This window comes from Lontra canadensis, unplaced genomic scaffold, assembly GCF_010015895.1.
Source record: "Lontra canadensis isolate GAN:19392208 unplaced genomic scaffold, GSC_riverotter_1.0 scaffold165, whole genome shotgun sequence".
In the NCBI taxonomy this organism is placed as follows: Eukaryota; Metazoa; Chordata; class Mammalia; order Carnivora; family Mustelidae; genus Lontra; species Lontra canadensis.
The window spans coordinates 1620156-1647425 of record NW_022631159.1 but is presented as its reverse complement, the minus strand read 5'-3'; the positions used below and the strand labels follow the sequence as shown (position 1 = coordinate 1647425).

Genomic DNA, 27270 nt, shown 5'->3' with positions numbered 1-27270 from the left:
CTCCTGTTTTCTTGTGGTCAGACCAGTATAAAGCGATTTGTGTAAGATTTATCCTATTTTTTTTTAATAGGCACTGATGTAACATTTTTAGCAGTTTCTGTTTTACAAATATGAAAAGTTTAATCTTTGTATTAGCCCCCTGAGGTAGTTAACATGATTATGCCATTTTTCAGCTGAGGAAACTGAAGCACAGAGAGGCTCAATAACTTGATTAAGGTCACACAGCTACTCCGTAGTGAAGGTGAGGTTTGAATTCAGATTTTTAAGTACCATACTATGCTGCATCATACTATGATCTTGTAGTGCCTCAATAGCTTGATAGCATTTTTTTTCTTTTTCTCATCTTCCAAGACATAATCCGAAATAGAATTTTAAATGGATAATTTAATGTATTTAAAGGAATAATTTGCATATTATCTTTTATATCATTGGATAGATAGCCATTTTGGTTGGGTTTTTGTTGTTTAGAACAATTTAACATGAATGTGTTTTCTGGTTGATTTACTCCCTCAATTATCTTTCCATACCCATGGTATATTAGTTTGTTAGGGCTTCTCTGACAGCCTGAGGAAATCCCATTGGCTCAGTTTTCTTTTTTAAAATTTTTTTTTAATTTTAATTTTTATTTATTTCTTTTCACTGTAACAGAATTCATTGTTTATGCACCACACCCAGTGCTCCATGCAATATGTGCCCTCCATAATACCCACCACATGGCTCCCCCAACCTCCCACTCCCTGCCCCTTCAAAACACTCAAGATTGTTTTTCTGAAAAAACAATTACAGTCCATAATCTCTCATGGTTCACCTCCCCTTCCAATTTCCCTGGACTCCCTTCTCCTCTCCATCTCCTTATGTCCTCCATGTTATTTGTTATGCTCCACAAATAAGTGAAACCATATGATAATTGACTCTCTCTGCTTGACTTATTTCACTCAGCATAATCTCTTCCAGTCCCATCCATGTTGATACAAAATTTGGGTAACCATCCATTCTGATGGAGGCATAATACTCCATAGTGTATATGGACCACATCTCCCTTATCCATTCATCTGTTGAAGGGCATCTTGGTTCTTTCCACAGTTTGGTGATCATGGCCATTGCTGCTATAAACATTGGGGTACAGATGGCCCTTCTTTTCACTACATCTGTATCTTTGGGGTAAATACCCAGTAGTGCAATTGCAGGGTCATAGAGAAGCTCTATTTTTAATTTCTTGAGGAATCTCCACACTGTTCTCCGAAGTGGCTACAACAACTTCCATTCCCACCAACAGTATAAGAGGGTTCTCCCTTTCTCCACATCCTCTCCAACACACGTTGTTTCTTGTCTTGCTAATTTTGGCCATTCTAACTGGTGTCAGATGGTATCTCAATGTGGTTTTAATTTGAATCTCCTTGATGGCTAGTGATGATGAACATTTTTTCATGTGTATAATAGTCATTTGTATGTCTTCATTGGAGAAGTGTCTGTTCGTGTTTTCTGCCCTATTTTTTGACATGATTATGTTTTGTGTGTGTTGAGTTTGAGAACTTCATTATAGATCCTGGATTTCAACCTTTTGCCTGTACTGTCATTTGCAAATATCTTCTCCCATTCCGTGGGTTGCCTCTTTGTTTTGTTGACTGTTTCCTTTGCTGTGCAGAAGCTTTTGATCTTGATGAAGTCCCAAAAGTTCATTTTTGCTTTTGTTTCCTTTGCCTCTGGAGACATATCTTGAAAGAAGTTGTTGTGGCTGATATTAAAGAGGTTACTCCCTATGTTCCCCTCTAGGATTCTGATGGATTCCTGCCTCACGTTCAGGTCTTTTACCCATTTCGAGTTTATAGTTGTGTATGGTGTAAGAGAATGGCCGAATTTCATTCTTCTACATATAGCTGTCCAATTTTCCCAGCACCATTTATTGAAAAGACAGTCTTTTTTCCACTGTATACTTTTTTCTGCTTTGTCGAAGATGATTTGACCATAGAGTTGAAGGTCCATATCTGGGCTCTCTACTCTGTTCCACTGGTCTATGTGTCCGTTTTTATGCTGTCTTGGTGATCACAGTTTTGTAGTAAAACTTGAAATCAGGTAACGTGATGCCCCCAGTTTTGTTTTTCTTTTTCAACATTTCTTTAGCAATTCAGGGTCTCTTCTGATTCCATACAAATTTTAGGATTATTTGTTCCAGCTCTTTGAAAAATACTGGTGGAATTTTGATCGGAATGGCATTAAAAGTATAGATTGCTTTGGCAGTAAAGACATTTTAACAATGTTTATTCTTCTGATCCAAGAGCATGGAATGGTCTTCTATCTTTTTGTGTCTTCTTTAATTTCTTTCATGAGTGCTCTGTAGTTCCTCTAGTACAGATCCTTTACCTCTTTGGTTAGGTTTATTCCCAGGTATTTTATGGTTCTTGGTGCTATAGTAAATGGACTCGATTCTCTAATTTCCCTTTCTGTATTTTCATTGTTAGTGTATAAGAAAGCCACTGATTTCTGTACATTGACTTTGTATCCTGCCATGTTACTGAATTGCTGTATGAGTTCTAGTAGTTTGGGGGTGGAGTCTTTTGGGTTTTCCATATAAAGTATCATGTCATCTGTGAAGAGAGAGAGTTTGACTTCTTCATTGCCAATTTGGATACCTTTTATTTCTCTTTGTTGTCTGATTGCTGTTGCTAGGACTTGTAATACTATGTTGAACAAGAGTGTTGAGAGTGGGCATTCTTGTCGTGTTCCTGATCTCAACGGGAAGGCTGTGAGCTTTTTCCCATTGAGGATGTTATTTGCTATGGGTTTTTCATAGATAGATTTTATGAAGTTCAAGAATGTTCCCTCTGTCCCTATACCTTGAAACGTTTTAATCAGGAATGGATGCTGGATTTTGTCAAATGCTTTTTCTGCATCAATTGAGAGGATCATGTGGTTCTCTCTTCTCTTATTGATTTGTTCTATCACATTGATTGATTTGCAAATGTTGAACTATCCTTGTAACCCAGGGATGAATCCCACCTGGTTATGGTGGATAATCTTTTTAATGTGCTGTTGGATCCTGTTTGCTAGGTCCTGTTGAGAATCTTAGCATCCATATTCATCAGTGATTTTGGTCTGAAATTCTCCTTTTTGGTAGGGTCTTTGCCCGGTTTGGGGATCAGTGTAACGCTGGCTTTATAAAAAGAGTGGAAATTTTCCTTCTGCTTCAATTTTTTGAAACAGCTTCAGGAGAATAGGTGTTATTTCTTCTTTGAAAGTTTGGTAGAATTCCCCAGGGAATCCGTCAGGTCCTGGGCTCTTGTTTTTTGGGAGGTTTTTGATCACTGTTTCAATCTTGTTACTAGATATCAGTCTATTCAGGTTGTCAGTTTCTTCCTGGTTTAATTTTGGGAGTTTATAGTTTTCCAGGAATGCATCCATTTCATCTAGGTTGCTTAACTTATTGGTATATAACTGTTGATAATAACTTCTGATGATTGTTTCTATTTCCTTGGTGTTAATTGTGATCTCTTCCTTTTCATACATAATTTTATTAATTTGAGCTTTCTCTCTTTTCTTTTGGATTAGTGTGGCCAATGGTTTATTGATCTTAGAGATTCTTTCAAAAAACCAGCTTGTAGTTTCATTGATATGTTCTACTATATCTGTAGTTTCTACCTCATTGATCTCTTCTCTAATCTTGATTATTTCCCTTCTTATGTGCGGAGTTGGTTTGATTTGTTGTTGATTCTCCAGCTCTTTAAGGTGTAGACACAGCTGGTATTTTCTGGATTTTTCAGTTTTTTTGAGGGAGGCTTGGATGGCTATGTATTTCCCCATAAGGACCGCCTTTGCTGTATGCCATAGGCTTTGGGTTGAAGTGTCTTCATTCTCATTGGTTTCCATGAATTGTTTAAGTTCTTCTTTGATCTCCTGGTTGATCCAAACATTCTTAAGCAGGGTGGTCTTTAGCTTCCAAGTGTTTGAATTCCTTCCATACTTTTCCTTGTGATTGAGCTCCAGTTTCAAAGCTTTGTGATCTGAGAATATGCAGGGAATCATCTCACTCTTTTGGTATCAGTTGAGCCTTGATTTTTGACCCAGTATGTGGTCTGTTCTAGAGAAGATTCCATGTGCACTTGAGAAGAATGAGTATTCTGTTGTTTTAGGGAGGAATGTTCTGTATAGATCTATGAGGTACATCTGGTCCAGTGTGTCATTCAATGCACTTGTTTCTTTATTGATTTTCTGCTTGGATGATCTGTGTATTACTGAGAGAGACGTGTTAAGATCTCCTACTATTAATGTATTCATATTTTTATGACTCTTTATCTTGATTAATAGATTTCTTATTTAATTGGCTGCTCCCATATAGGGGCCATAGATATTTACAATTGTTAGATCATCTTGGTGGATAGTCCCTTTAATAATTATGTGGTGTCCTTCTGTATCTCTAACTATAGTCGTTAGTTTAAAATCTAATTTATCTGATATGAGAATCACTACCCCGGCCTTCTTTTGAGGCCCATTGGCATGAAAGATGCTTCTCCATCACTACACTTTCAGTCTGGGTGTATCCTTCGGTTCGACATGGGTCTCTTGTAGACAACATATGGATGGGTCCAGTCGTTTTATCCAGTCTGCAACCCTGTGTCATTTTATGGGCGTATTTAGGCCATTCACATTGAGAGTGATTATTGATAGATACGTTTTTATTGACATTGTGTTACCTTTCAAGTCTTTCTTTCTGTAGATTGTCTCCATATTTCTGTTCAATGATATTCTTAGGATTTTTCCTCTTTAATAGAATCCCCCTTAATATTTCCTGTAGTGTCGGCTTGGTGGTCGCATAGTCTTTTAATCTTGCCGTCCTTGGAAACCCTTTATCTCTCCATCCATTTTGAATGTCAGTCTTGCTGTATAAAGTATTCTTGGCTGCATGTTCTTCTCATTTAGTGCCCTCAATATATATTGCCAGCCCTTTCTGGCTTGCCAGGTTTCTGTGGACAGGTCTGACGTTATTTTGATGGGCTTTCCTCTATATGTAAGGAGCTTCTTTGTTCTAACTGCTTTCAAGAGAGCCTGTCTACAATTATGATTTCTCATTCTTACTATCAGGTGTCTTGAGGACTTTTGAGATTCTATAATCTTAGGGGGAGACCGTTCTGCCTCTAGGACATGAACACTGGTTCCATTTGCAAGATTGGGAAAATTTTCATGGAGAATTTGTTCCACTATATCTTCTAGACTTCTTTCTTTTTCCTCCCCTTCAGGGATTCCAATAATTCTGACATTGGAACGTTTCATGGTGTCATTTATTTCCCTAATTCTGTTTTCGTGGCTTCTAAGCTGTTTGTTCCAGGCTTCCTCCTGATCTTTTCTCTCTATCTGTTTGTCCTCCAGATCACTAATTCTATCTTCTGTCTCAGTTACCCTAGCTTTTAGAGAATTTAGATTAGATTGGAACTCATTGAGAACATTGTGAACATCATCTCTGGTGGCTTTCAGTTCTGCCTAATCAATTCCATTTTGTCATCCATGGCTTTCTCCAATTTAGCTATTGCCTGGATAATTGTTAGCCTGAATTCCCTTTCCGACATATTGTCTATGTCGATAGCCATTAGCTCTCTTGCAGAAGGCCCAGTCTCTGAACTTTTCCTCTGTTGGGCATTTCTCCTCCTAGTCATTTTGGTGAGCGATGGCTGAATGGATGTAGCTGAATGTATCGACCATGGTGTAGTCAGGGTGCACCCTGGAACGTTTATGAGCAATCAAGAGTCCCACCCAAACGAATGAAAAAAAGAAAAAATAAAAGAGAGAGAGAGAGAAAGAGACAGGAAAAAAGAGAAAGATAAAATAGAAGAGAAGGCCCAGCCCAAATGGGCCCCAAGGTAAGATTTATGAAGTATACAAACAAAAACAGTCAAACAAAAAGACTGCTAAAAGTAGATAACAAGAGAAAAAAAAAAATATATATATATATATAAAAGCAAAACAAAAAAAGAACCTCATCATAAAGAACCCCAAGTATAAGATTTATATGCTACCAGGACAAACACAAATACACAGAAACACTGTAGGAAGAAAAAGATGGGAGAGTGGTTATAAATTCTCAGTGTGGGCAAGGCAGTTTATTTTGATTCTTCCTGGATGTATCTTGATATCTTTGTTAAAGGACTCAACTTTCCTAAGATAAAGGGGGATTAAAGATTGGTTTACCTATAGGGGTTGTATTGATTGGGGAAAGGGGATTACCTTGAAGTTTAACTCTATATGAATATTAAAAAATTAAAATAAAAAAATAAACTCAACTAAAATAAAATTTAAAAATATTAAGAAATAGAAAAGCAAAAGAAAAACACGGGTATATGTATCAAAAAGTTCAGGTTAAAAGGTTATTATGGAATTTGATGTACTGGACATCTCACTGCGATAGTAAATATGTTAAATATTATCTATAAAAAAATGAACCAGAATAGTGGGAACGAATTAAAAATAAAGTTTGTATCTATGAAGTGTGATGGTTGTTCTCTTGTCTCCCCCTCGCCCCCCCCTCCCCCCCGGCTTTCTAGGGGAGGGGCCTGCCATGTGGGTTTTCAGTCAGTGTTTCCTGAGTTAAGTCCTCCAGCTCTCCTCAAGGGGGTGGGCTCTGAGGAAGCTGGTTTTTCAGGTTTTTGTTCTCTGGAGGTTTTGTTGTTTGTTTTCTTTCGCCTTGACAGCTTTTGATGGTTTTTAGAGTTTAGAGGAAAGCAAACTGCACCGAGACCTCCCTCTCAGAGAGAAGCCTCAGTCTATTTCCCTCTGGGTGCTCCAGAGCACATAAATTCCCCCTTGGCCATTGGCAGAGCATGTTCCCAGTAGCGGTTCCTGGGGATTCAGGAACTCCTGCTTGTACCCAAAACCACGACAGAGGCAGCTGTCTGGGCAGCTCCAGACCGCCAGAGAGGTCCCACGCAGCTATCGCATACTGAGATTTTCCCGCTGGCCAGGGCTGGGAGTGCCTGGTCTTTCTGGGTCCGAGAGCACCGGGCTGGTGCCTGCACATACCTCTCTCAGGGGAGGGTGTGGGGCGCGACTCGGACTCTGATAGCAGGGCGCAGAGCGCGTGTGTGGAGAGTGCAAAAAGGCTGTGGTTCAGCAGGCTGGCGAGGCTCCCATCCCCTCACAGGAGCTGCCACCCAGGCGCTCTCAGGCGCGCTCGCAACTCAGGGACCAAGACCTGATTTCTTCGCTGTGCTCTCTTTGGCTCAGCACCAGGGGTGTCTGTCCTCGGTCCGGGGACTTAAGCCCCTGTCCCTAACTACTCCGATTCCTACAATTTCCCCCCACGATCCTTTGCTCTTTTTGAGTGCTTTCAACCAGACTCCAAGTTAATGCTGGTCCCCAGTCTCAGGGCACTCTTGTATTGGGGTATTACATTCTAATGGGTCGCTTCTGGTGGCTCCCTCCCCCTTTTGTTTATCTTCCAATATCAGTCCGATGTTGCCACTCTGGTTTACCTTCCCACTGGCGTCTTCTGCCCCTGTGGAGATCCAGACATGTATAAGTCTAATCTCAGGCTGATTTCATGGGTGATCAGAGTTCTTTGATAGGTAATCAGCTCTCTTTAGGTACAGGTTGAAACAGGGCCTCCTCCTAGTTCCCCATCATCTTGTCTCCCCTGGCTCAGTTCTCTTTACTGTAACTTTGCTCAGTTCTCTTTACTGTAACTTTGCTCTTGGAGTCTTTCTTCCTTCATTTTCTTCTGTCTCTGTATCCCTTTCCATCCAAGCTAGCAGCATTTTGCCAGTATAAAGATTTCAAAAACTGTGTTGGCTTTCTGTGCAATCATGGCTATCCAAGCCATCAGACAGGAAGGTCCTCCATATTTCTTTCCAGCATAACTACATCCCAAGTTCTGGCTTCTGCTGATATGGTTGAGTTCATCCCTGATTCACATGCCAAATCTCCTTAGCAGATGTTTGTCCCACCAAACCATTGGCCCAGTCTCCAGAGCACACTTAAATGGATAGGCTGAGATTTTCCTTTTTGCTTAGCATTTCCTTCATCAATTTATTTCTTCCCTCCTATTTTATGATAAATAACAAAGAAAATAGCCTGCACTTTCCATACTTTCCTTGGAAATATCCTCAACTACATATTCAAGCTCATCACTTTCAAGTTTTACCTGCCACCCAGCAGAAGAACCCAGTTCTGCTACTTTATAACAGGGATCACCTTCCTTCCAGCATTCAATACCATGTTCCTCATTGTCATCAAAGATCTTGGCAAAAACACCTTTTTAACAAAACACTTTCACAAAGTTCACATGTCTAGTGACATTCTGTTCATGACTATGTATGTATTGCTTATGATGACAGAAAGTTTCTTTACTCTTTTCTTATCCAGAACCACTTCCATATTTTTAAGGTATTTGTTATAGCAGTAATGCACTTGGCAATACCAAAAATTTATTAGTTTTCTAAGGCTATATTCATTTCTGAGAACTGCTGTAACAAAGCACCACAAACTGGATGGTTTAAAAACAACAGAAGTGTATTGTCTCACAGTAATGGATGCTGGAAATCCAAAATCAAGGTGCCAATAAGACTTTCCTCGCTCTGAAATCCTTCCCTGCCTCTTCCTGGTAGTGGAACTTGGTCCTTGGTGGTCTTTGCCTTATAGACATATTCCTCCAATCTGTGCATCTGTCTTCATATGGCCTTCTCCCCTGTGTGTCTTTGTCTCTTCTTTTCTGATATGGATATCAATCCTTTTGGATTAAAGCCTACCTTACTCTGGTATGACCTTAAGTCATTACTTCTGCATTAACAAGTGACATTCTGATATACTTGGGGTGAGCACAGCACCATACCTTTTGATGGGGTCACAATTAAACCTGTAATACCCTCATAATAACCATAACAGCCACATCAAGTTGCTACTAGACTTGTCTTATTTTAAGGCATTCTTTTCTTAGGTCCTTCCTACTTATCATTTAATTGTTAATAAACAGAATGAAAAGCAGAATCATCTCACACATTTTTTCATACCTTCAAAGCCTTCCTTATCAGATATTTGCACATGAAAGTATTTTTTTCATAATTAAGTAGCCATCCTGTGTGACATGAAGAAAATATGTTAAAAGTAATACCTCGGTTTGGGTGTTTTAGTATTAACTTCTTATTTTATTAATCATTTATTGTGGTTATGTGAAAATTCCAGTTCTGCAATTGAGACAACTAATTTAGTATTTTCTGTCTTAGAAAGTTGCTGACTTTTAAGGCATTTTCATCTTTAAAGTAGATTCAGTATCAATAATAGCATGAATTTGACTTCCTGCAAGATAGGAACAAATAATCGTGATTCTATATAATAAGTCTTAGGGTAGTGAAATATGGAAGAATTCAATGCGTTCGGACTCCTGACAATTCTCTTTAAATTTGGGCTTAGCATTTTTAACCCATATGTGTATGTTCTTAAAAGGAGCAGCAAGAATAGCCATTCTTATTAGTATTTTGACTTAATATCACAAATAATTTGCTCAAAAAGTATTATCTATTGCTATTGCTTATTATTGTTCTTTGTATTAGTATGTAGACTGAAAGTTTCTTAATTTCCAAATGGGATTGTTAATGTCATTCTTTCGTACTAACGAATTTATGTAGTGCATTCTTTTAAAATGACCTCATTTAACTTCCTGAAGGGTTTAGATGAGTGTTACTATTTGTCAATACTAAGAGGACTAGATTTCTTTAAAAAAAAAAAGTAGATTTCTCTGTGCTGCTGAATTTTACTATTTTTGACTCTGATGTTGTTCCTTGCATTATTTTGGATATTTTTGACTCTTTCTTCCTGAGTATTTTAATTTGGAGATGGGACTTAATCCTTTGTAGTGAGTCAAGCAGTCAATTGAGTGGTAGATCTTGCTGCATGTTCATAAAATCTCACTTCTGTGAGGGGGGAATGGGAAAGTAAGATAGGTATGACAAAATTCTCCCTTGCCAAAGAAACTAATTGTGTCTATATTGTTCACTCCCTTATTTTTCTTCATGAAGCAAATATTGGTAACACTTTAGGAAATAGGAAAGTTTCTGCTGATAAATCCAGTTTCTGTTTCTTCCTTTAGGGGGAAGATTGCATCTTAAACCAAAATATCCTAAAATTTCTCACATTTCCCTTTTCCGTATTTATAGGCCAAGATAATTATAGCAAGATGTTATAGAACTCTTTCTATACTTAACTAATAATAGAAAGCAGAGCTGTAGATAAACAGTACTGCATTCAGAGGAATAGTTGGTATAATTTACAGTGTTTAATTTTTTTTTTTTTTTTTTTTTTTTTTTTTTTTTTTTGGTAATAACAGAACAGTGATCAGGAAGGCATTTTGGTAGGAGCAGAAGTACTGAGTTAAGGAAGCATCTGCACATTTGGCTTCTGGTGATTATGCTCCTTGGGTTGAAAAGGAGTGATAATGGGAGAGAAACTCGGAAATCTCACTGGTAGAGTCAAATCTTGGATCCCTTGAATGCTGGACTCAGGGGTCTAGATTTTATTCTAATAGCAGAGCAGCATAGATTACAGCTTATTGAACTTAGAAAGGAAAGGTTATAAGATATTTGAGGATTAAAGTGACAGCTGTAAAGATGAATTGGTGCTAGGAGTGACTGCAGGTAGAGAAATGAGTTTGCTTTGTTATGCTAGAGTTCAGTGTCTGAAAGTGAAGATGGAAGGATCCTGGTATAAGGACTTCATGCAGGAGACATTTGAAAGGAAGGACTTCTTATCGGTGACGACAGACAGGATTTTTAAGAGTAGACGAGAAGGGAGGGATTGGGAAATGTTGATTATGAATGTAGAAGAATGGAAGAATAATGGTATCATAACAATGTTTGTTTGCAGTTGAAGAAATTATTTTAGGCATGTTGAGTATAAAGTGTTTTCTGAACTTTTAAAGCATTACACCTGTCAAGATTTGAACTCTAGGAATAGATAATACAGTTTGGAGATTATTGAGCTTTGAAATTAATTTGGATGGAGATGATAATCTTATCACCAAAATATTGAGAGACTTATTGTTTCAAGGCTGTTGTTAAGTCAGCCAGTCTGTTGTTAGGTGTGTTAGGGATTGTTTGCATGATAACTGCCCTGTTACATGGAATGTTGGCCTAGACACAATTTAACCTGTTGAAGTCTTTATAGGAAACTTGTTTTATAAGGTGGAACTGCTGACTATGTATTCATGATAATCAAAGTCCTAGTAGACTTAAAATAATCTTTTCTTTGAACTTTTTCCCTTAACACTATTTCTTCTTCTTAGTTATATATTTAAAGTGATGATGGTGGGGGTCTTATGGGTAGGACATAGAAGAGAAGCCAGTCGTTTGCTCTAATTGTTGATTAATCTGTGAGAGTAGATTTATTAATAAACATACATGTGATTAAAATACATCTTGAAGAAAATTTCTCTCAATCTATTGGTTGAATTTTTCTAAACAAACATACATTGGCTATTTTTATTTATTGCAATCCAGGTTTTCAGTTTTATGGGCCTTTCAGCATTCAGTCCATATTCATGATGAGAAGATAATTCTTCTGCTGCAGGCAATCTTATAAAAGTGTGCTTTCTGGGTACCTGGGTGGCTCAGTTGGTTAAGCCACTGCCTTCGCTCACGTCATGATCCTGGAGTCCTGGGATCGAGTCCTGTTTCGGGCTCCCAGCTCCACAGGGAGTCTGCTTCTCCCTCTGACCTCCTCACTCATGCTCTCTCTTGATGTCTCTCTCTCAAATAAACAATAAAATATATTAAAAAAAAGTGTGCTTTCCTTTTAGTTGTTTTTGCAGTAAGTTCTCGATGAACCATACACTGCATTTTATCATTTGTAAATGTGAAGGTATAGGTTGTCATCTCTATTCAGAAAAAAATTGAATTTAACACTCACTGCATATTTGAAAATGTAAAACATTATCCTCAAGTTTGTAGTGAGCATTCATGTATGGTACATTCAAAGTATAACTTAGTTTGACCTTATGTAGCCAGTACAATGTTTAAAGCACACCAACCCTGTTGTTTCAGTGCACCTGCAGGAAAGACATGGTGAAAATCTCAATGGATATCTTTGTGAGGAAATTTCAGCCAGACAGATATCAGCTTTGGAAGCAAGGAAAGGATATATACACCATTGATCACACAAAGCCTACTCCAGAATCCACACCTGAAGTAAAAGCATGGCTGCAGAGGAGGAGGAAAGTAAGAAAAGCATCTAGGAGGTAATGATTTCTTCCCCCCATCCCACTTGTACCTACTCAATAAAAATGGGTCATTGAATTTGATGTTCTCAGAAACTATTCATTTGCTTTCTCCTGTTTATCATCATAAATTTACTTAATATCTTACTGAAAAAAACTGAGGCAAAGTATTTATAATTCTTATAATTATATAAATTATAATTTATAATTCTTAAGTATAATAAGTAAAATATAGTAAAAACTGAGGCAAAGTATTTATAATTCTTATAATTATATAATTTATAATTTATAATTCTTAAGAAATATAATAAGTAAAATATAGGAAGGGGTATATAATGTGCTTGAGAATATTCCTGACATGCTATACATGCCAAAAAGAACAGTCCTGGGGCTTCCTAGACCCCTTACTAATGTACATTAAGGTTGAATTAGTGCTCTGTATTCATCTCCATATTTTTATCAACTTAATAACTTGATGTTGAACCTTTTCATTTAGCTACTGATTTTCTGACTTTAGTTGTTTTCTTCATTTTTTCATTCTTCACTCGAGATACTTTACTCATCAGGATACCTATATTTTGCTACAATGTATACACTTGGTTTTATTTTTTTACAAGGTGTAAAGCAGAGCATGTGGTATTTGTTTAACATGGTTGTCCATGTGAACTTTATCCTATATTCCATTTTTGTGGCCTGAGCCATTTCAGAAGTTTTTTAGGTCATCTGTGGGCATCTTCCTATTTTAAAACCCATTGATGGAGCATGTTGTTATGTTGCTGTCAGGTCCTTAGGCAAAGTTTTTAGGCTCTTATATTTTCCAGGTTTATATTACACGTTTATTCTCCAATATTACTCATTGTTTTTCTTTCATATTGTAAAACTAATATTTGGCAATGGAGAATATTTGTAAAATAAGGAAAAGAATAGTGGAGGAATCGCAAATCACTTATAACATCACCATCCAGTGTTAAAATTTGGTGGATACCCTTTACATATGTGCTTATTATATTACATAATATACTTTTCCAAAACTGGGCATGCTCTGTTAACTCTTTGATGACCAGTTTTGTGAGTGTTCTTCATGTAATTAAATGTTTTCGTACAACATAATACACAATGCCTGCATATATTTAATCCCCTGTGTTTGGGTCAATAGCTTATTTCTACTTTTTGTTTTTGGGGTTTTTTTTGGCCATTAACTAAATAACAGTGTGATTTTAAATCTTTGGCCATACTTCTGATGCTTATTTTCTTACTCTGATATTTATATTTTGCTATTTTAAAATGGTAGTGAGTGGAGGAAACTTAAGAACATGGAGTCACACTTCTGCATTTTATAAGAGAAATAAATACCTGAGGCGTGGAATTAGTAGCAGAACTAAAACTCAGGTGTTCTTATTTTACCCTATAGTTTACAGCAGTGATTTTCAAACTTAGTTTTCAAATAAATTCAGTAGGCTAGTTACAACATTTTAAAATTAGGATGCAAAATAGAATAAAAAGTATTGCAGTTCTTTTCTGTGGTAAGGGCGAGTATTAATTCTTGATGTGTGAACATGTATGTATGAGTGTGTTGTGTCACTATCTAAAATGTGTAACTTATAACCGGTTGGTTGTATTAAAAAAAGTTAGGAAAATACTGATTTAGAGAGTCAATGCCAAAAAGGTGAGGAGGCAGTAGACAATCTGAGTCCAGAAGAAATACCAATAGAACATCTTGAGAATTGTTCTTTAATGGACAGAAAATACAATACTTTAATTAGGTGCATGATCTGGTCTCCTAGTTACTAAAAACAGTGACCCTTTAGTGTTGACAGAGAACATAGATCTATGACATTGAACAGATTTGAAATCCCTTTTAGTAGGTTAAAATAATCAATGGACTTTGCTCACTCAGTTAGATGGCCTCATGTTGCCCATTATGCCCAAGCTTGTGACTTGATCATGGCATTTGCTGCTCTCTCTGTAATGTAATGAATGTAGTGTAATGAAGTGAATGATTCATTGAAATCTCAAAGAGAAATCAGCCATCTTGTTTTACTTGTGCTATGCTATTTATAATGTAAAGATTTCCCACTTGGCCAATGCAATAATGGTGATGATGATAGTAGTACTGCCAATAGCAGCCAAAGCCAATTTACACAGGTTATCCTTGGCTACCACCTTCACCTCAAAAACCTGCCTTCCCTGCCTTCCAGTAGTGAACAGTGGGGTGTGTGTGTGCATGTGTGTGTGTGTGTGTGTGTGTGTGTGTTTGGACATGGAAATACACGTTGCTTAGATTTGAGTTGTAATTCTTAAATGAAAGTGTTGGAAATGTTGTGTGTTATACAAAAGGCATCTATGACAAAGCCATCAAGTGACCTCCTGAAAAATACTGAGAAATAAATTAAAATAGTGTCTACTCTGAAAACAAGAAGTAGATATAAGATGTTAGATACAATTAGTTAGCCTGTCTCCTCTTCTCATTCCTTTAGCTAAATAATGATTTGGCATTTAATTTTGATGATTTTCATGCATGCTCAGAATTAAATGAAACTTAGAATGTAAGTAATATACACAGACTTTAACAACAGCTTGTAGAAATCTCCTCTTTTCCTTTTCCTTTCTTTATTACCTAAAAAACATTTATGACTTTATTATCCCCCATGTCATAATTTTTCACTTTTTTATTTTCAGACTTCTTTTAATATTGTTATAAAATTTTAGCAATATTCCCCAATAATATTTAATAATCAGTTACTTACAGTTGTTTTAAGTTTAATTTTTAGTAAATTGTTATTAAAACTGCTGAGATTTCAATTTCAGATTTAACTTATTAATTGTGAAGATTATTTTTGCATAATAATTAGAAAGGTATCAGTTTGTTCACTACTTTTGGTAAATGAAAATAACATTTGTAATTGCAAATGTCCTGCTCTGACCACAGCTTCTCTTGTTAATAGTTTCCAGTGCACTGGTTCTCACTCTAAGAGGCTTAAGAATGAGGGAAATGAAGAAGTGTCACCTGCAGTTGATGGGGCAGAGGGCCTTACCCCTGACCCAGACCCAGTAGGTCTCAAGGTCAATGGAAAACCAGAAAAAGCAGTGAAGATGGGGAACACAGAACTACCTTCAGAAGAAGAGGCTTCTCCTAGCAGAAAGCAGCTGGATCAGAATTCATCAGATAATGTCAAACTCCCAGGTGAGAAACTGACTATGTTTCACATGTAAGCTGATGTCTTAACTCTGTGTTCTATGACTCATATCTTACCTTTTCACATAGCTTTACCAGCAAGGCATCTAACGCTACAAAGTAGCAGTAAGGAGGCCAAGTGAATGTTGTAGAAGTCGGGAGCATCAGTTATGTGTGATGGAATTAGGAGACAGCCAGCAGTGCCTGTTTGGTTTAATAAAAAAAAAAAAAAATCTAAAATGAAAACTTTTGGGGGGGGTACAACTCAATTTATAATATACAGTACATTTTTGGAAAGCTTCTATTAAATTCACATGGAACAGTAAAAACCAATTATAGATAATGCTTTGCAGATTCTTAGCTTTCACTTAATTTTAAGAAGAAAATAAAGATTAAGGTTTTAGAAAAGGATAATAACAATCATTCAGTTTTGTGAAATGGTTTGGATAGTTCCCTTGCTGTTTCTCTGTACTAAAGTCATGACCTGTAGGTTTCAACTAGTTTGCTTTCTTCCTTTTTATAGTATATGTCTCTGAAATTGCTGTAATGTTTTACCTCTTTAATATTTGTCAGAGATTTTGTCCTTTTACTAATTGAGCTTATTGGTGATTTCTCATACTGCTCATCCAGTTTGTCTTTCAACTGTGGGACTCCCCCAAATCTGGCCATTTACCCCTGGTTCCTCCTTGTTCAAGGTACTTTTATCTCTTGACTGAACTGTTGGCAGAAATTGCTTCTTTTCTGTTTTTCCAGGGTCTACCCTACTCACCCATGCTAGTCACTTCTCCATATGGCAGAGTGATCCTTTTAAAAGATGTAGGTGAGGTCTTGTCCCTACCTCCTTCTTAATCTTATTCCACTTAGAGTAAAAGAAAAAGTCCTTTTCATAGTCCTAATTTGATTCTCTCCTATGTCTTCACTTTCATTAACCTTTGCTCTTGAGATATCTGTGTTTAAATAGAGTTTAAATAATAGACTTTCTTTTAGGGACTTCATACTTTATTGGAGAGCTAGGCAAACATACAGTTACAATCCAGTGTGGTAAGTACCATAATAGAGATGTCCCAGGGTATTACTGATATACCAAGGAAAAAACTCCAAACAGTCCAGAGGCTGTCCTGGGCAAGGTTTCATGGACTAGGTGATATCTGAATTAATTTGTGATGAATGGATAGAAAATTGCAAGAGTGGAGAAGGTAGAGAAAGGAATAGCAAGCAATGCAAAGAACACAGTTAAACTGTACATAGCAGGGAGCCCTCTGTGGTCTCCATCTCAGGACTCCAGGATCGCCACCTGAGCCGAAGACAGATGCTTAACTGACTCAGGCACCCCTGGATTTTTTTAAATAGTTCCTTACCATAGTTTTTAATTACACTGGATTTACTTAACTACTTGATAGATTACTGGGTGGTTTAGGCCAATGGCACCCAGTTTTATTAGTTCTATTGATACATGGTTCCTTGTATTTTGACTTTCAGGGTTTGAGACCCTGCAGAACACTTAGGTACAAAACTTGGGTGCGTTCAGCATCAAAGCCAATATATGATAGGTGAAATGATGCCTATGAATGTTTGTAAGGGAGAGAGAAGAGTGAATAGAGATGGCAGTGGAAGAGATGAGCTCACGATAACCTTTCCCTTTATTTTCAATCAGCATTCTATACAGGTTTAGTGTATGACATACTTTTTATTTGGATCTAACACAGCCTTACATGTGTTTTTTCCATACATCCTCTGAGCTGGAATGTTTTTTATTAGTAGCAGCTCTTAGCATCACGTACTGGAATATAATTCCTATTTTTAGAAAGATTTCAAATTCCTATTGCTTTGGGTTTATTAATTATTAATTTATTAATAATTGCAATGCAATTATTATTGCATTGACTTTTGACATTGGTCAAAGTGTAACCTCTTTTTAAGCTCTAATTTTGTCGGTAAGTATATTCTTTTGCCAAACTAATAAATATGAAGACTTCCTGATGCTATGGTGACTGTTCCCATTCATGTCTGTGAGAGTTTAGAGGAGAAGTTGAAAAACAGAAATTTAGTTGAGAATTATTGTTGAGTAGTAATGCAGTGTAAGATTTACTAACAGTCTTTTGTTTCACTCCCAGGAAACAGTTGCTTAAGCACATCTATAACAGAGGAAATAAAAACTAAGGATGACCAAGCCTATGGTGTAATTCTACCTTCAAATCCCAGTGAAGTTGATGATTCTATATCTAGTGGCAATCTGACATCCAAGGAATCAGACTCACCCAAGCTTCCATGGCCAAAGTCACCTGAGTCGTGTTCTTCAGTGGCAGAGAGTAACAGTGTGTTGACAGAGGGAGAAGAGAGTGATGTGGAGAGCCACAGGAATGGCCTCGAACCAGGGGAAGTGCCAGCCGTCTCCAGTGGAGAGAGAAATGGCCTCGAAGTTCCTGGTGTACGTAGCAATGTCTGTTTTTTCTATATTTATTGTGTAGTGGGAGTACTTTCTGGAGAATACATGCTGTGCATTGAAATCTTGCTTTAGGGTAGCAATAACATTTCCCATTAACAGGTCTTAATCATATTTCCTTTGATGACTGGAGATAAGCCTTTTGTGAACTCTGGTTCACATGGTGATAATTCAGAGAGCATGAAATTTTTGGCTACATGCTATAGTTTAATTTTCTTTTTCTTTAACTTTTTCTAAAATTGAACTTTGAGATAATTATGGGTTCATATGCAGTTGTAAGAAATAATACAGAAAGATTTTGTGTCACCATTTTCCCCCAATAGTACCTTCTTAGAAAACTATAGTAGGATTTCATAATGATACCGACATCTATTACAGAATGGTTCTGTTACCTGTAATATTAACCATACCAGAAAAGGTTCACCTGCAGAACTCTGACCTCCTCCTGCCATCAGTTAAACTTCTGGGTCCCAGGCTTCCCACAACCTCTATTTTAACTCACCTGGTCATGGCTTTCCCTTGTCTCCTCTTGGGCTCTGATTCTAGGACCAGGTTGACCTTTCTGGCCCCACCCACTGCCAGAAACAGGCCTTTTGCCTTTCAGAAAACTCTAGACTTGTCTTGATTGCCAGGTTCCCCATTCTAACTCTTTGCATTTATAGAGAAACTATAAATATGTCTCATATGTTCTTATGCATTTATAGTATATGCTTTCAATATAAACTGTTGCTTTAATCCTAAGATTATGAATGGACCAGACAAGCTCCAGTTGTGTGTAGTGGTTGTCAGAATTCATTACCCTGTATTGACTTATACAACTTGATGAGGTACCTCAAGGGCACAAATAAGGAGAGTATCAATTGTTGGAGGTGATAAATTGAGCTAGCCACCGAACAGACCCACTTCTTACTGCTCTTGCTCATTTCGCCTCACTATAGGCATTTTCACATCTTTGAGTAACAAGGGAGATTAGATAAGGAAATCAGCTTAGAATAGTCAGTTCTTTGTAGTTTTAAAACATAAAATAAAATATAATTTGCTAATTTGACTCAGTAACTTTTACCATCTTATGCATGATTGTATATCCTAGTGAACTATTAAATATTTATCAAAAACGTAAGAGAAATAGAAAAATATGGTCTAATTTATTTGAAATGGTTGCTAAGGGAAATTTGAAAATAGTATTCACATAATAATAAGCAAAATTTACAACTTAACTTCACATGGGGATTAAATGCAGCTGAGCAGATACTGTGATTCTTTGTGGAATGGTGAATGAGTCAAATGCCTGTTTATATTAAGTTTACTCATATTCTTTAGAGTGGAACTGAAAGTAACTTTTCTATATCCTCGTTTTCAATGGAGGTGATTCTACCCTCCGTGCCTTTAACCCTTCTCCTTATCATTTTACTGAACAAAGACTGCCTGCATTGGAAAGCAAACACCGCTGTTGAAGCCTGAGTGACTTGATTTGCTCCTTCTCAGAATCAACTGTGTGATATTCTTTTCTCACAGCATGGTGTCAGGCGGCCATTCTAAGCAGTACAGACCCATTTTGTTCTTATATGGTTTTGACCAGTGTTTCTTAGTACTAAGCGTAATGCTGTGTATATGCTTGCAGCAGTCAGCTTTAGTCAGTCTTTTCAGGAAATATGTTACTTTTGAACAGTGTCTGTCTGTCTATAACTGGGTTCCATACTTTTCCTGGAATACACTGAGTATGTTTACACCTTACATGCTGTTCCAGCTGCTCTACATGGTCCTCTGAGTCCACAGAGTTCCCTCAGGGCACTCAAGATTCCACTAAAATGTCTCCTTGTCAGAAAGGCCTTCTCTGATGACCCCATGTAAAATAGCTCCTTCCCATCTCTTTCTGTTCCTTTGTTCTGCCCTTTTTTTCTTTATTGCATATTTCCTTTTTTCCTCCCAAACAACCCGATTTATTTATTTGAGAAAGAGAGAGTGCACATGCATGAGTGGGAGGGGCAGAGGGAGAGGGAAAGAGAATTTCAAGCAGACTCCATGCTGAGCACAGAGCCCAATGCAGGGCTCAATCTCACAACCCTGAGATCATGACTTGAGCTAAAACCCAGAGTTGGAGGCTTAATTGACTGCGCCACTTAGGTGCCCCTATTGCATATTTCTTAATAGTACCTAGTGAACATAACTATTTAGTTGTTTATTGTCTCTGTGCCTTCCTCCTCTATAATGCACATTCCTTAAAAGCTGAGACCTGGTTTTTCCTGCTGTAGCTCAGTTCTTACAACAATGTGGCAGAAAGTGAGGACTTGATAAGTATTTCATATTAATTTTTAGCTAGTATAAACCACAGATATATCCCATCCTATATTATTTTTTTTGAGGGGTAGTGGGAGAGGGAGAGAAAGAATCTTAAGCAAGTTCCATGCCCAGTACAGAGCCTGATATGGGGCTCGAACTCATGACCCTGAGATCATGACCTGAGCTGCAATCAAGAACAAGACACTTTACTGACTGAGTCACCCAGGTGTGCCTTGTATTATTTTGACATCCTTTCCTTACTCCCAGCTTTGATTAGAATGTTGTCACATATTTTCTCATAATCCTGTTTTGGTGTCAGAAGCCAGTGGAATTTCTCTACTTCCAGGCAGTGCTTCTTCCGCTTACAGGTACATTTCTGAGACTCTTTTCTTTCCTAGTCAATTGTTGATGCAAACACTTTAGTTTCAAACACTTTCTCTGAATACCTACCCCCTTATATTCTGGGGGGGGGGGGGTGGTTGTTTGTTTTTTGAGTGCCTGGGCAAGTAAACTTAAAAGTAGGTTCTATCCGAAGATGTCAGGGTGTGGATGGCCTTCTCATATACCTTTGAAAGGAAAATAGAGTTTGGAGACAACAAGACAAAAAATTCTTTATAAAATTTAAGTGCTTTCAAGATGACAGTAATGTACTATATTAAAAAAAAATCTTTAAATTTCTTAGTTGATCCTCAGAGAAGTGGGGATTCATTTCTGAATGGGAGAAAGTATATAGGCTCACTTTGGCTCACTGATTAAACATAGAAAGCAAAATGACCTGCCAGATTTTCACATGTGGCCACCAAGTGCCACAGTTCTATATAGTTATGAATCTGTAGTCCTAAATTTAGATTAGTTTGGTAGAATTTTGAAAACTTGCTAACTGCTGTGTTAGTTACAAGTTTGATAAACCTACCCTGCACCACAGATAGTGTTTTAATATGCAGTGGAAGGATAGTTAGTTGATCTCTTGGTAAAATAACCAATAGAATGGATTCCTATTTTTTTTGACTTACAGGTTTAAGATTTTTTTTTTTTAAGGATTAATTCCCAAGGAGGTAAATAAGTATAAGAATTCTTTATAATTAAATTGTCATAAATCATTGTGAACCATGGTTTTTTATTCAAAGAAAGTCTTTAACTGTGTTTCTTCTCCATTTTTGTTCTGTGACCAGAGAATAGAGGGAGAAACCAAAACTGCTAAAAGTTGGCGCCATCCACTGAGTAAGCCTCCAGCAAGATCTCCACTGACTCTGGTGAAGCAGCAGGCAACAAGTGATGAAGGTGAGCTTGTGATTTTGCAGTGTTTATTCTCTGTATACTGAATGATAGTCAACATTCATTCTGTCTTTTTGTTATAATAAACTTATCTAAAAATTGCTTGATAGGAAATTTGACCGAGTTGCAAAGACATGCATACCATAAGGAGGTTATAAGAAATAGTTAACAGGCAAAAGGAATTTGGATTTTAAGGGTAAATCCTTGCATCATATAAGCTAGCTATGTTTCTAGTCAAAGTTTTCCCATTTCATATGATGGGATAAAATTGGTCTTTTCTGACATTCACCTAAGATACTCTAGAGGAAGTTGAGAATCACCTCTCTAAAAGTGTCAAATCATGAAGTTACCATGCTATAGATTTCTTTGCATTGTCTTTATTTTTAACTTGAGTCATTTATTTATTTATTTATTCACACTATCTTGAGTAAGAAACTATGTGCAATACTTCCATTTCCTGTTATGCCTGGTATGTGGTTAAACAACTTTTCTCCTTAACTGGATTTTACTGACTTTGCTTGATGTGAAGTAGTTTCATTTACAACCAGTTACTATTCCTGGGTGTAATATTTATCTTTTGTTTTACCTTGCTAACCTTTTCACCTCTCTTTCTCTCTTTTTCCAAAAATGTCTTTTTGTTGCCTTCGATTAAAATCAGACCACTGACTAGCTATTTCTTCCTTGCAAGTATCTCATAGCATTGGGGGTGCTTATTTTTTCCTTCTCTAAAAAGATCAATTTAAACAGGTTTTCTATAAAAAGCCATTCTTCAAAGTATTGTCCTTTACTGGTGCAAACTGTTAAGGTCATGTGCCTGTGAAGATGCTGTCAATGGAATAATGTGAACCTTGGGATTAGGCCTCTTGTTTGGTTTGAATACAGTCATCAGAGTAGACATCTGTAACAGATTGTTTTCTTCTTTACTCACTGTCTTCTTTTATATCCCATGGCTAGTTAGGAAAAAAGATCATCAGTGTAGGGATGGGATAACGACTGTAGCAATTTCCAGAACACCAGCCAAAGGTGGAATTCTGTAATACAAGTAGTGAACCGTATTCATGTTTATTTCCATATGTCATCATGTTCATTTCTTCTTTCTCCTCTTTATTGTACCCAGCACAAACCATTTTCCCCTTAGTGTCAAAATAAAGGACAATTCTGTATAAGGTAATTACTGCTTACTGTGCATTACTTTTGAATTTTAATTACGCTTCTCATCATTGTGTAGTTTTTTGGAAGGGAATGGATTATAGTAACATATAAGGAAAACTACTTTCTCCTGTGTCCTTTTTTCCCCCCCAGTAGTTTATTTTGATGTGGGCCATCATAAATTGGCCCAGAGTTTCTCCATGGAGAACAGTTCTAATTTCATTCAGTATGGTTTACAAAATTTTTAAGTGAATTGGTTTAACAAAATCATCTCAAGGATTTAAGGCTAAATGTCTTGCTGAAACATTAGAGTAATTATAGCTTTTGCAGTCATACACTCTGTATTTTAATATGTTAAGGACATAGTAAAAGGGTCCTCTGAGGATTTTGGAGAATCGAAAATAAAAAAATCAGAGAATTTTAGTGATGACTAAATATTTTTACAACTTTCCATACTAACAATGGGGAATGTTCTGCATCCTGAAGTAAATTATATTTGACCCTTGAACAACACAGGTTTGAATTGTGTGGGTCCACTTATAAGTGAATTTTTTAATAAATACAGTACGGTACTGTAAAAAGTATTTTCTCTTCTCTGTGATTTTCTTAATAAAATTTTCTTTTCGGGGAGCCTGGGTGGCTCAGTCAGTTAAGCATCTTCCTTCCACTGAGGTCATGATTCCAGGGTACTGCGGTCGAGTCCTGCATCAGTCTCCTTGCCCAGCTGCTTCTTCCCCTCTACATGCTTCTTCCTCTGCCTGCTGCTCCCCCTGCTTATGCTCTCTATCTGATAAAGAAAATAAATAAATTCTTTAAAAAATATATTAAAAATAAAATTTTCCTTTTTCTAGCTTACTTTATAGTAAGAATACCATATTTAATGCATATAATATGCAAAACACATGTTGATCGACTCTTTATGTTATTGGTAAGGGTTCTGGTCAATAGTGGGCTATTAGTAGTTAAGTTTTGGTGGAGTTCAAAGTTATATGTGGATTTTCAACTGCGTGGGGGTTTGGCCACCCTAACCCCCAAGTTGTTCAAGGGTCAACTGTATTTATAACCGTTGGAAGTGAATGAACATCATTATTATTAGAAAATGATGAACAGTGGGATTAGTGCTCATCGGGAGCACACAACTCCAAATCTAGCTTCTTTTGGGAATTTTTCTACCCAAACTACTAGGCTCCTTTTGCATCCCTCATATACAAGTAGGTATATTTCAGTCAGGAACATTAACTAGATTAGAGCATCTAAGAAGTTGTGTCTCTAAACAACAGTTTAGTCTTTTGCTGGTGAACGAGCATTTCTCTGTTGAAGTTGGAATTTGACTCCTTAACAGAAAAATAGCAAAAAGAAAAAATATTGATCCAGCATCTCTGGGAATTTGTGTGCAGCCAGGAGATAAGAGTCACCCCTAAGTTGCTCTTCTCAAAAGTACAGTGAAGTGGCTCTTTGATATTTGAATGACCTGAAACTATAGAGACCATTATGGTTAGTGGCAGATCCAGTAATTATAGAATCTGTAAGGATTTCCTGACTCTCAGCTCAACCAGCAAAACACTGGTTGTTGGTGGTAGAGCAGACATGGGTATACATAAGAAAAGAATGATGTTAGAATATAGTATCTTTATATAAAAACTATTCTCTAATTCTTCTTTGTTTTTGTTTTGTTTTTAGTGAAAAAGATCTTAAATGTATACTGAATATTTTATTATTTATAATTGAAAAGAAATGACTAAGCTGCCTCTGGTTTTCTTTTAACTGAAATGTTTTTCAGTTATATTTTTCCTTAAGCTGGGCAGCTGTACAAGGTGATCCTGAAACATGGATTAATATTCTGTATTTTTTCTGTTCATTAAAATAATTATACAAATGTTGGATTAAAACATAAACTTGAAAGAGAAGGTTAGGTGGATCATTTTATTTTTGAGGCATTCTTTATATGTACCTGTCCTCTTCTTGTGATTTGTCAACATAATGGCATATTCTTGTTCTCCAATTTCAATGCTTTGTGGTTGAGTGTCTGTAGGAAGGAGAGTGTGTGTGTGTGGCATGGGAGAACAGACATGCTCCAAGAACAACACTCTTGCCTGGCCACAGAAGGTACTGAGAGTGAGGGGATGAACCAACTATGGTTGGCGGGCTCAGAAGTCTGCCACAGTATTTTTTTTTCCTTCATTGGTGAAGATGGGGACTCAATGACTCTCACATATTTCCCTTAATATTCCAGCTTTGATACAGGATAAGTGACATTAAGGCTGTCATTATCCAGTACCAGCTTTGTTCTCTAGATTCATTCTTCTCAACTACCCTCCACAAATCCTCCTTTTCATCCATTCAGACAACTTTTTTTTCCTTCTGAATGTAATCTACTGCTTTTTACTTCCATGCACTTCCCCCAATTATTGCTTTACATGTGCTACCCTTTCCTTCTTGAATCATTCTCTGCTTACCACTTCTCCTTTCCTACCTCTGCTGTCCTGTTATATGCATACTTACTTAGCTTTAGAATGCCACTTGTCACTTTATATTGTGCTCATCATTTGTCTGTCTCCCTACTCCCACTCCTTTCATCTTGCCTTCCCTTCCTAGTCCAAGGTTAACCGCTGTGGCTTAAATCATCCATGGATCCAAAAGCAGGAAAGTGCTGGTCATCAGTAACTTTGAAATCAGCCGTTAGTCAAATACTTTAATATGATATATGCTTTCATGTTAAGGAAAATGCAAGTTCTTGTCCAGGAAATATTCTCTGTATGCATAAATGTATAGGAAAACATGCAGTTTTAGTTAGCTGGAGAAATATATATATGTATCAGCTAACCCAGTTTTGTATTCCGACTGTATCAGAATCTTCTTTACCACTGTGCCAAATCCTAGGACATGCTCAAAGTTAAAATGAAGCTGCCACATTGCAGACATAGCCAAAGCCTTGGAGACCTGAGGGCCCCCAGAATAACGACATCCCACTGGGACAGTGGCTTGGCTAGCACTGCAGTGTGTATTTGTATCTGTTGCCTTCCTTCCTAGTTTGATGTCGTTCAGATTCAAAAATGTTGAATTCCTCATGCTTTTGCTGACTAGGGTTTTCATCAGCAGTGCTTTAATCGTGCTGGCACAGACTCCAGACCTCCTCTTATACTGATATTCTGGACATGAATTTTGACAGCCTCACTGCCTGAACCCTCATGATTCATTCTTTGTTCTCTGAAGCTATCATCCTGCATATATGTGTGCATTTCTTTTAAATTTACGTGTGTTTCCAATGTAAATTTTCCAGCTTTTCCCACTGTGGACTTCCAAGACGTTCACTGCTTTTGTACTTACTGTGCACCTAACTCCCTTGGTGAATTGATAAGGTTAATGTTTCTGAAGCAAGTGTGCACTCAGGACAGCCCCATAAGCACACAGGAGGCATCATGAACATGGTAGTGGCTGATGCAGTAATACTTTACACAGTGATCCCCACTGTTGTTGGTGGCAGTGGGAGTTGACATACTGATGCTGTCAAGTGGGGTTTTGCTGGAGACTTTGAAAAGTAAGTAGAAAGTTTGTAAGAAAATATATAAGATTGTTATCAGGTGCTCAATTTTGTAATATTGGTAATTTTTCATATTTGATTACATTTTTAAAAAATATGGGCAAAAATGTATTTTAAAGAGACATGGAGGGCACCTGGGTGACTCAGTTTGGTTAAGTGACTGCCTTCAACTCGGGTCATGATCCCGGAGTCCTGCAGTCGAGTCCCATATGTGGAGCGAAATGACATCAGATTGGTAGGGGAGAGCTAATGCTGTGTCTGTTTGGGGTAAATATGCTGGGAGTAGAGTGGAAGCTTAGAAATCAGAGTTAGGACCTCTAGGATTCCCTCCGACACACAAAGATGGACTCTAAAAAGTATCTACACTCTGTTAAGGGTGTACTGGGGAAAAACAACCAAAACTGACCATAGGCAGAGGACAAGAGGGCTTGCCACCTGGGTCTAGGCTTGAATGGGAAAAGGAGATAGGTTAATAAGAGAAAGTCACCCTTAAAATTCTTAACCAAAGGACTGGCCAAGTATCTCAAGTCAGAAATTTAAAGTAAAAGTGGATCCCAGCTGTTAATGTTTCTAAGGCATCTAGCAGAAGCAATTAACAAAAATTCTGAATCACCTCTAAAGTGGAATCTGGTTTATTACTGGAAAATAGACTGACTAAAGTCCTGGCCTAGTTGGCCCTTATCAGTTTTGTTTTGTTTTGTTTTGTTTGTTTTAAAGATTTTACTTATTTATTTGAGAGAGAAACAGAGCCTGAGCCAGGAGAGAGGCAGAAGGAGAGGGAGAGGGATAAGCAAATTCCCCACTGAGCAGGGAGCCCATCATGGGGCTTGATCCCAGGACTCTGAGAACATGACCTGAGCCGAAATCAGGAGTCAGGTGCTTAACCTACTGAGCCACCAGGTGTCCCACCCTCCTCTCTCCTTATCAGTTTTTTGACTGAGATTGGCCTCAGTTTCTTCTTGGGTGAAATGTAAGAATTGGCCAGAAATTATTGGGAGTTCTAATTTACAGGCTCAGGAATGGATTTTTGTCATTTTAAATACCCTGAAATGAAATGTGGTGATATGTTGAGCTCATCCCCAGTGGACCAAATTTTTATTTCTAATTCTTCAACTGTAATTTTATGATTTCTAGAATAATTATACAGAAAGATTGAAAGACACAGATACCCATCTTTACCATGTTTACCCAACTGCAAAGGTGACCCCTCCTACAAGTTT

The 27270-nt window shown here is 37.3% G+C and overlaps 1 protein-coding gene across 8 annotated transcripts in view; it reads left to right on the top strand.

Moving 5' to 3' along the window:
* KDM4C (lysine demethylase 4C) overlaps window positions 1-27270 on the top strand; it is a 391065-nt gene that overhangs the window by 153595 nt on the left and 210200 nt on the right. For 7 of the 8 annotated variants that reach the window (XR_004381223.1, XM_032845562.1, XM_032845566.1 and 4 more), the window contains exons 5-8: window positions 12015-12208; window positions 15133-15371; window positions 17477-17790; window positions 21258-21366. Coding sequence is in view for 7 of the 8 variants with exons in the window: in XM_032845562.1 (XP_032701453.1) it covers window positions 12015-12208; window positions 15133-15371; window positions 17477-17790; window positions 21258-21366 (856 nt within the window). In the remaining variant the exon portion in view is untranslated. Of the gene's footprint in view, window positions 1-5818; window positions 5850-12014; window positions 12209-15132; window positions 15372-17476; window positions 17791-21257; window positions 21367-27270 lie in introns of those variants that run through there. The other variant, XM_032845568.1, reaches the window with a different exon arrangement.